This window comes from Myotis brandtii, unplaced genomic scaffold (genome assembly GCF_000412655.1).
Source record: "Myotis brandtii unplaced genomic scaffold, ASM41265v1 scaffold154, whole genome shotgun sequence".
NCBI classification, from domain to species: Eukaryota; Metazoa; Chordata; class Mammalia; order Chiroptera; family Vespertilionidae; genus Myotis; species Myotis brandtii.
The window spans coordinates 9,787,022-9,801,575 of NW_005355584.1; the positions used below are offsets into that span (position 1 = coordinate 9,787,022).

The 14,554-nt window shown below is 39.6% G+C and overlaps 1 protein-coding gene across 1 annotated transcript in view; it reads right to left on the reverse strand.

The window, feature by feature from the left end:
- MIB1 (mindbomb E3 ubiquitin protein ligase 1) overlaps positions 1-14,554 on the reverse strand; it is a 95,836-nt gene that overhangs the window by 65,351 nt on the left and 15,931 nt on the right. Inside the window, exons 5-8 of the mRNA XM_014535964.1 lie at positions 11,138-11,204; positions 9,784-9,988; positions 4,429-4,612; positions 163-307 (exon numbers count right to left, since the gene is read on the reverse strand). Coding sequence (XP_014391450.1) covers positions 163-307; positions 4,429-4,612; positions 9,784-9,988; positions 11,138-11,204 — 601 coding nt within the window. The remainder of the gene's footprint in view (positions 1-162; positions 308-4,428; positions 4,613-9,783; positions 9,989-11,137; positions 11,205-14,554) is intronic.

Below are 14,554 nucleotides of genomic sequence, written 5' to 3' on the forward strand. Positions count from 1 at the left end.
AATTATAAAAGTTTAAAAGGCAGTTAACATTCAAGCAAAGTTATGTGATCTGAGAGAAAACCAAGAACACATACAACATAACTGGTATATGAGAACTGGGAAATTAGCAAAGGTTCTAATGTAAATCATATTACTTTTAAAGAAACATAAAACAAAACATACCACCAGATGCATTGCTAATGGCTGATCCTGCAGATGCCACCTTGGAAACTGCTGCTGGATTATATGTCCAGGATGTGCCACAAACTTCCACCTTTAAATCGCTGTCTGAATAAATCTGTTGTACTCGGCCAACTTTACCTAAAGTCTTTTAAAAAAATTAGATTCATGTTTCCAAGTCCATAGTATATACCATAAAAATCAAACACCAGGTTTTACATGTTTAAATAATTTATTTTATTTTGTTCCTAAAGGAAAACTTTTAAAGAATAACCATACTCAAATGGGTTATTCATTAATTACAACTTTAAAGATTAACTTTTTAAAATATTTTAATAAAACTACATTTCCACAAAAATATAAAAAATAAATCATGAATCTATCTTATTTATAAAAGTCCACAAACTTTGGCTTTTCGATATTTAACCCTTCTTTTTTAACCCAGAAGATAAATCTTGAGAACTTAGAGCTCAAGTGGTACACAATCCATCATCAATCTAAGACTAAAAATATAAAGTCTGATTTCTAAAAATATATATATATATTTAAATTTAAAAGGGCTCAAAGTTTACATCTATGTTTAAATCCTTTTTTGAATCATGACTTAAGTGTGTAGAAATAACATGCCTATTAAATATGGGAGAAAAAAGGGCAATAAGGTACAGAAAACAATCAGCAACAGCAGTTACCATGTGGCAAATGTTGTTCTAGTGTTCTAAGACAGCAAATTTCAACCTTTTTCATGTCATGGCACACATAAACTAATTACTAAAATTCTGTGGCACACCCAAAACAGTATTTTATTTATTTATTTGTTTATTTATTTATTTGGTTAATCCTCACCTGAGGATATTTTTCCCATTGATTTTTAGAGAGTGGAAGGGAAGAGGGAGAGGGGAGAGAGAGAAACAATGATGTGCGAGAGACACATCTATTAGTTGTCTCCCAAACGTGCCTCAACCAGGGCGGGGATTGAACCTGCAACCCTTTGGTCTGCAGGCCAACACTCCAATCACTGAGTCAAACTGGCCAGAGCCAAAACTGTATATTTTTTTTTGATCTGCCAAAAAAAAGGTATAATTTTTATTGGTTTACAAATATAATAATAGTAATTACCTATGCTTTTTGCTCCAAAGTGACGTTTTTAAGAATCGGGTGTCTATACTTGTATATAAAGATTTCTGTTACCAAGCATTAACCAATAAGACACAACTTTATGTGCCATGAACAATAAAAAACAACTCTGCTATATGACCTATATATATATGACCCTGAAAGTTAAGTGCTAGCATTAGCCCCATTTCAAACTTAGTTCCAAAATCCATTCTCTTAAACATAACATAATAGCAAATAATAATACTAGAAAATTGGTAAAGTATAGTAATAATATCCGACTACTTTCAAGACAGGGCATTCACACGGACAGCTACTGCTGTGTTGGCTGTCATCATTTCTTTATTTGACAGTCTAAGACAGTGGTTCTCAACCTTCCTAATGCCGTGACCCTTTAATACAGTTCCTCATGTTGTGGTGACCCCCAATTTCATTGTTACAAATTGAACATAATTAAAGCATGGTGATTAATCACAAAAACAATACGTAATTATATATGTGTTTTCCGATGGTCTTAGGTGACCCCTGTGAAAGGGTTGTTCGACCCCCAAAGGGGTCGCGACCCACAGGTTGAGAACCGCTGGTTTAAGGGAAAAGAAATCAGTGCCCTGACTAAATAGGAAGGTATTGTATGTTTCAAAATTCTTGCAGCACTCCGGTGTGCCTTTCGCAGCACACCAGTTGGAAATCACTGTTCTAAGAGCTTTATATGTATTGACCTACCTAATACTATAACCCTGAAAGTTAAGTGCTAGCATTAGCCCCATTTCAAACTTAGTTCCAAAATCCATTCTCTTAAACATAATAGAATCCTATATAATAAAAGGCTAATATGCAAATCAACTGAACGGCGGAACGAACAGTCGCTATGACACGAACTGACCACCAAGGGAAGACGCTCAATGCAGGAGCTGCCCCTGGTGGTCAGTGTGCTCCCACAGGGGATGCACAGCTCAGCCAGAAACCAGGCTCATGGCTGGCAAGCGCAGCAGCAGTGGCGGGAACCTCTCCCGCCTCCATGGCAGCGCTAAGGATGTCCATCAGTTGGACATCCCACGAGGGCTCCAGGACTGTGAGAGGGCGCAGGCCGGGCTGAGGAACACCCCCAAGTGCACAAAGTTCATGCACCAAGTCTCTAGCAGCAAATAACAATACTAGAAAATTGGTGAAGTATAGTAATGATATCTGACTACTTTCTAACACAGAGAAGAAATTGCCTTGACTTGTTTTCTCTTTTGACTTCTCTGCAGCATCTGACCCTAACTTTAAGAAACTATTCCATTGATTTCTAGATGACAGTCTAATCTTTCTGTCTGTTTCTCCCCTTCTTCCACTCACAGGTTCCTTTTCCTTCTTCAGATCCCCAAATATGTTCATTCTCCAAAAATTTATTCATTCATTTTTTACTCTTCTTCTTTGAAAACTTAATCCACATTGACAACTATCATCTTACTTCAAAAGACTTGAAAATATACTTCTCTAGCCCTGTTTAACTCTCTCCTTGCCCCGCAACACACACCAATTTTAAGTTCTTGTAAGACATTTTCACTTGGAATTTTCCACCATGATCTCAAACTCTGGGAGTAGCTGCATTCTTTGTTTTTTCCTCCTTACCTGTTCATTATGGAAAATCTCAAACACACAAAAGAAGACAACAATATTTCTTTTTCCTTGTAATTCTGTAGGGTATATTTCTTCTATAAGGATATAAAGACAAACTACTGTTTTTAAAAATCATTTGGAGTTTCCTTTTTATATGGTTACTAGAGGCCCGGTGCATGAAAACTCATGCACTGGAGGGGGGAATCCCTCAGCCCGGCCTGCCCTGTCTCACAAGTCCAGGAGCCCTCAGGATTGGGAGGCGACCCGGCAATCAGGGGAAGGCGACGCTCAAATCACACCTCTGCTGCTGCCACTGCCGGCAGCGCAAACCTTGGCCGGCCCTGGTTACCTGAGCCTCGGGCAGCCCTAGGAGGCTGGGCAGCCGCCATCCGAGGCTTGCCTGCGCCTCGGGCCAGCCCTGGGCGGCTGGGGGGTTGAGGAGACTGCGGACTCTGGAGGCAGGTGCGCGGAGCCCAGCCTTGCCACATGCCTGCCGCCCTGGCGGAGCTGAGGGGACTGGGCGCTGCCATCTTGTGGCTGTGGGTGCCGCCATCTTTGAGGGTGTGGCAGTCAATTAGCATATTCCCTCCTTATTGGCTGTGGGCGTCACCATCTTTGAGGGCGTGGCAGTCTATTAGCATATTCCCTTATTAGTTGTGGGCGCCGCCATCTTTTGAGGGTGTGGCGGTCAATTAGCATAGTCCCTCCTGATTGGCTGTGGGCACTGCCATCTTTGAGGGCGTGGAGGTCAATTAGCATATTCCTTTCTTATTGGCTGTGGACTCCGCCATCTTTGCAACAGCATGACAGTCAATTAGCATATTCCCTCTTTATTAGATAGGACGCCAACAGAAAATACATTTAGGTTTGTTTCATTTTATTTTCCACTTCTAGGAGTTTCATTTTTGAATTTGTTTTATAGTTGTATAAAATATGTAGTTTCAAGTCAAATCTATAAAATAAGACATATTCAAAGATGTCTCTCTTCTACTGCTGTCCTGTGTCATATTCCTTTTTTATATATGAATACTTTTTAAAAACTTTATAGTTAATCCTCCCATTGTTTTTCTCTTTTAAATATAAAGTTTATATTAAAACTTTATATTAAGCTATATTGTCCTAATGGTTACATTTACAATAATACCCTTCCATATATATCCACATTCCCTCACTTAAAATATATATAGTTTATTGGTGCACTAGTATAGACAATATTAAAATTTGTCTTTCAGGTGTTCTTCCCTGTACCCTCTTTCTTCACTAATATTTTTATTTTAAATAATAGTATTTAGTCCCCATTAATACTTTATCCCTACATTACACTCTCCACTAATGACTCTATCAAAAAATATTAACTGTAGCCCTTTTTGGACCTTCCCTGGCTAATTTAACTAGAATAACTTAAAAAATAAAAGGCATAATTATGCCTAGATGCCAATAAAGAACAAAATTCTCAAAGGATTATGCTAATTTAGTTTATAAAATTAAAGTACTTCTAAAAATTACATAAGCATGGTATAATTCCTAGTCCAAAACTATTTTATATATACTTACTGGGAGCATAGCTTCAGCCCATTCTCCATGTCCTCTTTGCAGAAGCTTAATTCTTTCCAGATCATAACAAACTTGTACAAGATCACCCACTTGAAACTGTGAGGTGCCTCCTTCTGCACCTTGAGCAGCATCCCCACTTCGGACAATGTTTGCTTTAGTGAGAACAGCAGGATTGAAGGTCCACCTAAGGATCAAAGCCAAAACTCAAAATGAGTTAAGTTTAATTTTAACATAACATTTTTTGTTAATCATGGCCGGGAGAAAAGCCTTATAACACATCAAAAAAAGTAAAGCCATCCTTTATAATTACATCCTGAATTATTTGTATTTCATTTTATAATTTTAAAATACAAATTTGGGAAAAGAATCATCATAATCTCACCACCCTAATATGATAGATATACTTCTGTGTAGATATATTACCCTTTGCATATTAAAAATTGTTATAAAAATAATACACATTCATTGTTACAAATTAAAACTTTTCAGAACCATGTAAAGTATGGGAACCTTGAGAAGGAGCATATCTGCCAAGAAGGACTCCTCAGGGTTAACTGGGCCCAAGTCTAGCAGCCATGTGGACACAGGCCACTCACACATTCTGCATTTGAGGGAAAAGCTACAGAGTGAGCTGCCAGCCTCCTGCACCCTGTTTCTGAATTCTGAGTCAGTCCTTACAAGGGAGTTCCTGGTATCATCTTTTGACCAATGGACTGAGACCTGCCACATCCAATCAGAACTGTGCAGCTATATCATTTGCTCTATCTGATCAATCAGAGATGCCCCATAATGACCAAATCAGAATAAACAATTTTGACCAATGAGGACCATACCATTTGAATTAATCAGAACTCTGCAATTTCAATTTCTCATTTGTATAAAAATTCACAGACACCAGGGAGGAACTTTCTCTATGAAATATAACACTTTGTTTTCACCAGAGGTTGCATTTCCTAGATTTATAAACCTGAATAAAGTTTCTTCTCTTTCCACAACTGATACTGATAATTTTTGTTGACAAATGACAGTTCCATTACACACACATTTGGATCACCATTCCCCACTCCATTAGAAGCCACTATTAATACTACATTGTGTATCCGTGCATATCTATCAATATGCTAAGCGATAATTATAATGTAGGAAAAGAACTGCTTTCTTTTCCATAAATGGAATTACAATATAATTCTGTGGCTTCTTTTTTCTCAGAGAATGTACCTGGGAAGATTTATTTATCAATGTCACAGACATGGAACTACTTATTTCAGTTTAATGGCCACAGAGTATTCTATAACATGGATAAACACTAATTACTTAAAGTATTTCCGACCAGCCGGTGTGGCTCAGTGGTAGAGCGTCAACCTATAAACCAGGAGGTCACTGGCTCAATTCCCAGTCAGGGCATATGCCTGCGTTGTGGGCTCGATCCCCAGTATGGGGTGTGCAGGAGCAGCTAATCAATGACTCTCTCTCATCATTGATATTTCTATCACTCTCTCCATCTCTGAAATCAATAAAAATATTTTTTTTTAAATAAAGTATTTCCAAATTTTCACTACAGTATTACGAACAATACTATAAAGAACATCTCTTTATAAACATCCTTGTGCACATGGGGTCAGTATTTCATTAGAAATTCTTGGAAGAATTACCTAATTAAAGTATACAATTTGTTTACAATTCTAATAAATAGAGCCAATCTGCTCTACAGAGTAGACCATTTCTCTATATCATTGCCAATCTCATGGCTAAAAATAGTATTTAGTTTTAACTTGTCATGGATGGGTATTGTACATGATTGTAATCACTTTAGCAAAACAAATTTGGGTTCTGATTTCTTCTTTTCTATACATAAGCATTTTTCTATGCTGCTACCATTTTCATAACTACCATTTTATTGGCTACTTAACATTCTACCAAATAATTGTATCATAATATATATATATATCTCCTAGTCCAACTCCAAAGATAAAAGTTTCCATAGTCACCCTAGCTGGTTTGGCTCAGTGGATAGAGCATCAGCCTGGGGACTGAAGAGTCCCGAGTTCAATTCTGGTCAAGGGAACATGCCAGGGTTGCGAGCTCCATCCCCAGTAGGGGGCATTCAGGAGGCAGCCAATCAGTAATTCTCTCTCATCATTGATGTTTCTATCTCTCTCTCCCTCTCCATTCCTCTCTAAAATCAATAAAAATATTTTTTTAAATAAATAAAAGTTTCCCTAGTCAAATAAGCTTTTATAATAGGGTCATCCTATATAATAAAGAACTAATATGCTAATTAGACTGTACAGCCTTCTGGGATGTCCTTCCAGACAACTGTCCGGACAAAGCCAGGGCTGCTAGGGCCAGCTGAGGCTGCAAGGGGCTGTGAGGGCCGAACCCCTTGCACGAATTTCATACATCGGGCCTCTAGTTATTATATAAAAGACTAGTGGCCTGGTGCATGAAATTCATGCACTCGGGGGGTGGAGGGCCCCCAGCCTGGTCTGTGCCCTGTCACAGTGCGGGAGCCCCACGATCCATCACCCCAACGAGGTAGGCCCCGCCCACCCATCCGGGGCTCCTCAATGGATTGCCCCAAAGAGGTAGGCCAGAACCAGGGTCCCACCTCCATGCCGCGCAGAGCCAAGGGACCCCCAGGCCTCGCCACGCAGAGGCCTTCGCCAGGCCCCGTGCCCGGGCCAGGCCGCACAGAGGCTTCTGGACCCCTGGCGCAGGCGCACGGAGGCCTCTGCTGGGCCCCACCCCCAGGCCGCACAGAGGCAGCCACCAGGCCCCAGGCCTCCTGATGATGGATTGTGACAGCGGGACACAAGTCCCCGACACTGCAAGTCCCTCCCACCTGAGCCTGCTGCGCATAGAGCCTGCTGGTCAGTCGTTTACACATGAGGGTGTCCAGACCATTTGCATATTACCCTTTTATTAGTATAGATGTTGCGTGGTCACAACATAAAAAAACTTATTTACTAAAGTTCTGTAACCAAATACACTTTGCTTTGTAAAACAACCATAAAGAGAAAGAAGTGCCTCTGATCAGTTAAGAATAAAAATCAGATACACAAAGTTTTCTTTGTGGCTTTATCAATCACAGTCCCCTTTGTCTCACTCAATATTCCAAAATTTACCAGATCTATTATAGTGCCTGGACACAGCAGTATTTATTTAAGTTGTTCCCTCTGCCTACAGTGCTCCCCTTCCTTGGTGAAAATCGAGTTGATCTTTCAATCTGATGCACAATGTAATTTTCTCTCTGAAGTTTTTCTATGATTTGCCCAACTGAAATGATCACTCTTCTTTTGTACCTTCAGAATACCCTGAATACTCACTCTCATAATTACTTACAACACATTAATGAATATTTTTGGTTTTGTCTATCCAAACTAAAAGTAAAACCCCTTCAAAGCAGAGAACCATGTCTTAATGTGTTTATAATCCTACCACTAATCACAGGGCCCAACACAGTATTTCATAAATTAGTATTTAATAAACTTTTGTTGAATAAAGAAGAAAAAGAAGTTATTTTCTAAAACTCAAATGTCATTATTACTGTTAACACCATTGCCCAAGAAAGAATTCTGCAAGTAATCATCCTAATTTGTGTTAACCTAACATTTAGAGTTTTTATCATAAAAGGGTGTTAGATTTTGTCATGTTTTTTCTGCATCTCTTGACATGATCCTATATAATAAAAGCCTAATATGCAAATTGTCTCCTCGACCGGGAGTTTGACTGGGCGTTCAAGCGCTCGCTATGATGTGCACTGACCACCAGTGGGCGGCGCAGAACATGGCAGGCGTGGGAGACATGGTGCTGGCAGCAGGCGGCAGTGGAGGCACTGCTGGCCCCAATGGGCCCCAACAAGAGTGGGACAGCAGCGGGATGGTGGAGCACGTGAGCGGGTGGCACCAGGCCAAGGCGGGTGCAAGCTGGGCCCAATCGCCCTGCTGATCGCCCTGCAGACGGCGACCAGCGGCGGCAGAAGGGGTGGGGGCCGCCGCCCGGATCCCAGGCACTGAGGGAGCCAGAAGGGCACCCAATAACTCAGGCGAAAGGGGGTGAACAGGGGCCCAAGTGCTGCCCAGGGCCCAGAGGTCAGCTGGGACCTGCCCTTCCACACCAGATGCTCACGCTTCGATCGCCAGCCAGACCTAGGGACCGGACCAGTGCATGAATTTCATGCACCGGGCCTCTAATCATGTATAAAATCTGAATACAATTAGAATTCTATACTTTGGTAAGCAACTTAATGTTAATTTTTCTAATTCCCTAGAGAACCTCAGGAGGAATTGGGTGAAAAAGATAAAGGGATTAAGAAGTGCAAATTGGTAATTACAAAATAGTCACAGATATAGCATAGGAAATATAGTCAATAATATTGTAATAACTATGTATGGTTCCAGGTGAGTACTGGAAGTATTGGGGGAACACTTTGTAAAGTATATGATTGTCTAACCACTATGCTGTACACTTGAAACTAATTCAAAAGATATTGAATGTAAACTGTAATTGAAAAATAAAAAAATTTAAAAAGCAGAAAAATATAACCTCAGAGTTTCTTTATGTACATGTCAGCAATAAAGTTGGACAATTATTCAATTTAACTACTGCTTTTTCTTTAAAATGTCATAAACATACAAGTAAATTAGACATATTTTGCCTAAAGAGCAAATACATAAAAGGTACAGGCCCAGTCTCCAAGAAACTCGCAACCTAGAGGTCAAATAAATAATCATTTTAATAGATAACAGGAGACCTAAACAGATGAATAATGTATGCATACACCAAGGAGAGCAGAAGAAGAGAGGAGATTCCCAAGTATCTAACTAAGCTCAATATCTATAGGATGCAAACCAGTTAATCCAGAGAAAGAGGGGATAAAGGAGGGAAGGGTATTCTGCATGAAGGGAATGGTATGTGCAAAGGAAAAGAAGTGAGAAAATGCATGTAACTCTATGTTGCTGATAAGGATTAGTATGTGTGTATGTGTCTGTGGCAGGGAAAGCTGTGTTACCAAGATATAACCCTGGAGATATGGGCCAGAAGAGTATTAATTTTATCCTTCTCATTCAGGATAAATGGACTCATTGTGAACACAAAACTTTTTGCTATACTTGGACCTAATGATGACACAATATATTCTGCTCCCTGAAGGAGACACACACACACACACACACACACACACACACACATACTTCTTGACATTTATTCCCTTCCACCTTACCAACATATTCTAGATTTTTACCTACTGAGAGCTACCTTTAAAGACTCTTTGGTTATAGCAGATTATTTGCTTTCTTTAAGACTCTTTTCTCTAGCTTTATTTCCCATTACTGAAAATTAAGAAATAGCACCAACCTATTGCCACTCGGATACTGTACTACAATGTCATGATCTTCATCAATGCCACAAACAGTTCCAGTTGTAGTTAAAGTCTCAAACATGCCATCAGTCCATCCTCCATGACCATGCTGCAAAGACTGTACAATTTCTAGGTCAAGGTCTATATTTACCAGGTCACCAATCTGCAACCCACCAGGATTTCTGTTGCCATTCTGCTCACCTGTAATTGCAGAGGGGGTTGACGAAGGAAAAAGAAAGTTATAGCAACAACATGCAACTGCATTATTTTTAAACAAGAACAAGCTGTAGGACTTCAAAGATTCATAATCATGAAACACTACAATGAGAGATACAAATGTGCATGTTCTATCCTTTTTGTGTGAAGGCAAGACATAAGAGTTACTTTTTTTGGTGCCAAAACCTGGGATCGCAAGAAAGTTTCTGGTAGCAAGAGAAATGGATGCTCTCAGCAAAAACATATGTATTTCTTCTATATTCTCCTTTAAAAATAATAAGGTGTCATGCAAGAAAAGAGCACTTTTTATCAAAAAGGCAAATCCAATAATTTAGAAAGAGGAACAAAGAGTCTACATGAGAAAGAAAAGCATTCAGAGACTAAAGGCTTAATCAGATAAATGTGGTAAATGTTCATCATGACAACAATAAAGATCAATAAAATGAAGGTAGTTTTGGTTTTCTTATTCTTTTTTATTTTAATGATAAGTGAAATTATATTTATTATGTTACCTTAATCTTGGGAGTTGTTCTTGCATTAGAAAGGAAAGATTCCATAAGCTAAGGATTCCATAAGCTTTAAATTGTCAGATTCTATTCGTAATAGTGAAGAGAAGTAATATCTAATACAAAGTTTTTCAATAACAAGTTTACAGTTAAAAGAAAAAGTTTCAAATATATTATGACATAAATGGCATGTCAATTCTCAAGATATGACAACTCAGTGCCTACATAAATCATTTAAAAAGAACAAATTCTTGCCCTGGCTGATTTGGCTCAGTGGATAGAGCGTCGGCCTGCGGACTGAAGGGTCCCAGGTTTGATTCCAGTCAGGGGCACATGCCCAGGTTGTGGGCTCAATCCCCAGTAGGGGGTGTGTAGGAGGCAGCCAATCAATGATTCTCTCTCATCATTAATGTTTCTATCTCTCTCTCCCTCTCCCTTCCTCTCTGAAATAAAAATATATATATATTTTTAAAAAGGACAAATTCTTTAAAACCAAAATAAGACCAAAAAAATATCTCTTCAAATAGCTTTAATGATAACTAATTTGTTAAAAGTCCACTTAAATATTTTAATGATTCCATGAATTCTGACCCATTATTTAGTTATTTCCTCCATTCTGCTAACTCACCTAGCACAGGGCAGTGATCTCTGTAGAAAGAACCTCCTTTGGCATCCTGGACACACTTCAGATCAGACTAAGAAGGAAAACAAAAAAATCACTCTTGAAAACGTCAAGTATAGCTCAATACCTAAAATAGAAAAAATGTTCATTGAAAACATACTCTCAGCATAAAAAGGTGAAGGGATTGATAAGTACAGATTAGCAGTTACAAAACAGCCATGGAGACTGCAAAGTACAGCATCAGAAATATGGTCAATGATATTGTAATAACAAAAAAAGCAGAGGGGCAGTTGTATTATATTTTAGAAACATGAAATAGAGTGCTTGAATATATGTATTGATTACACAACTATTACATTACTATTATACTTTATTATTAAAATAAACCTTAGGGTAAACCTCAAAAACAAAAAAATTAATTTTAACATCTATTGTAATATATATTTTTACTAGAGGCCCAATGCACGAATTCATGCACCAATGGGATCCCTTGGCCTGGCCTGCGGGATCGGGCTGAAACCAGCACTCCAACATCCCCCAAGGGGTCCTGGAATGCAAGAGGGCACAGGCCATGCCAAGGAACCCCACCGGTGCACGATCAGAGCCAGGGAGGGATGCGGGAGTTGTCCAGCCGGGGAGGGTCCGCAGGAGGGCTCCAGCGCGTGTCCAGCCCATCTCATTCAGTTCCGATTGTCCAGACCCCAGCAGCAAGCTAACCTACCAGTCAGAGAGCCTGCCCCCTGCACGTCATAATGACTAGTCGACCGGTCAACTATCTGCTCCCTGGTGGTCAGTGCACATTATAGCAAGCAGTTGAGCGGCCTTAGTATATCATTAGTATATTACACTTTGATTGGTTGAACAAACGACTGGATGACCAGACACTTAGCATATTAGGTTTTTATTATATAGGATCAGCCACCAAAGCCTAGAATGCAAATATACCATAAAATCTCATTATAATACTATTTTCCATACCCCTGCCAAGGAGCAGCCTTACAGATGATTCTAAGTCTTAGATTCTTACACTGACTATTAAATAGTTCAAGCAAATATAGTAAAAATGTAAAGTTTATTAAATTTTCAATTTTATAGATTTCCCCTCCTATTATATATTAATGATGATTCAGATGTCTGTATTCTGACAAAAAGAGATGACAAAAGAAAAAATTCAGGAAGATGGCTGCTGATGGGAAGACAGACTGCAGGATGGTATGTGAGTGAGAGAATGAAAGGAGAGTGTGTGGATGTACGGGGAGTGTATATTTGTGGGTGAGGGACAGCTATACTCCAAGGGACTGTTGGGGACTGCCAGACGGGGCTCCCCTGCTCAGGGCAGTTTCCACTGCTGCTGAAATCTCTCCCGGAGCAACTGGCTCTGCCGCGGAGTCCGGGCCATCTTGAAGGGGAGAGTGGCTGTTATCGGAGGCCTATACATCCCAGGACTCTGCAACCACAACACCCAGGGACCAGCTGCAAACCCAGGAACACCAGATCTCAAGCAGCACGAATACACAGACTCAGAGGAGCTCTGCACCTTCTCACGGAAAGGTCAGATTTCACCAAGGGAAAGGAGAGAGAGAGCTACATAACCAGACACCCGGAGAAGAGAGATCATGAGGAGACAAAGAAACAACCCGCATATGAAAGAAAAGGAGGCATCACCAGAAAAGGAAGTAAACGAAGTGGAGGCAAGCAATATGTCAGAGAAAGAATTCAGAGAAATGGTCATAAGGTCACTGAAAAGAATGGAAGACAAATTCAACAATATGTGTAAGAACCAAAAGGAAATGAAGAAGAACTAAGAAGAAATGAAAAATGACATCACTGCTATAAAGAACTCAATAGAAAGCATCAACAGTAGACTAGAAGAAGCAGAGGACTACATCAGTGAGCTAGAAGACAAGGTAGGAAAAAATACCCAAGTAGAGCATCATCTAGAAAAAAAAAAACTTAAAAAAGAGGAGGAGAGCCTAAGGGAACTTTGGAACAACACGAAACAAAACAACATCCGCATAATAGGAGTACCAAAGGAGAGGAAACTGAGCAAGGAATAGAAAACCTGTTTGAAGAAATAATGACAGAAAACTTCCCTAATACAGGGAAGAAAAAACTCACACAAATCCAAGAAGCTCACAGAGTCGCAAACAAAATGAACGCCAAAAGACCGATGCCAAGGCACATTATAATTAAATTGGCAAACACCAACAACAAAGTAAGAATATTAAAAGCGGCCAGAGAGAGACAGAAAGTTACCTACAAAGGATCCCCCATCAGACTAGCAACTTATTTCTCAACAGAAACAAATCAGGCCAGAAGGGAATGGAATGAAATATACAAAGTAATGCAAAGGAAGGGTCTGAATCCAAGACTACTGTACCCAGCAAGGCTATCAATCAAAATTGAGGGTGAAATCAGGAGCCTCACAGACAACAAAGGACTAAGGGGTTTATTACCACCAAACCAGCAATGCAAGAAATGCTAAAGGGTCTGCTGTAAAAAGAAGAAATAGGAAGCAAAGAAGGAACACAGGCGTAAAGAATAAAAATGGTGACAAACAAGTATCTATCAATAATAACTTTATTTTTTTTTAATGTCTTGTGTCTCTTTTATCTTTTTTTAAAAATATATTTTATTGATTTTTTACAGAGAGGAAGGGAGAGGGATAGAGAGTCAGAAACATCGATGAGAGAGAAACACTGATCAGCTGCCTCCTGCACACTCCCCACTGGGAATGTGCCCACAACCAAGGTACATGCCTTTGACTGGAATCGAACCTGGGACACTTGAGTCCACAGGCCAACGCTCTATCCACTGAGCCAAACCGGTTAGGGACAATAATAACTGTAAATGTAAATGGATTTAATGCCCCAATCAAAAGACATAGGGTAGCTGAGTGGATAAGAAAACATGACCCATATATCTGCTGTCTACAGGAAACCCACCTCAGAAAAAAGGACTCACACAGACTGATGGTGAAGGGAGAGAAAAAAAATTTTCAGGCGAATGGAAATGAAAAAAAAGAGCTGGGGTAAATACTTATATCTGACAAATTAGATCTCAAAGTGAAGGACATAACAACAGATAAGGAAGGCCACTTCATAATACTAAAGGGAGCAATCCAAGAAAAAGAAATAACTCTGGTAAACATATGCGCACCCAATATAGGAACACCCAAGTACATAAAAAAACTTCTGGAGGATATCAAGGGAGAGACTGACAGCAATACAGTCATAGTAGGGGACTTTAATACCCCACTATCACCATTGGACAAATCCTCTAAATAAAAAAATCAGCAAAGAAATATCAATCCTAAATGACTCACTAGATCAGATAGAATTAATTGACATCTTCAGAACATTTCACCCCAAAGCCACAGAATATACATTCTTCTCAAGTGCACATGGGTCATTTTCAAAGATA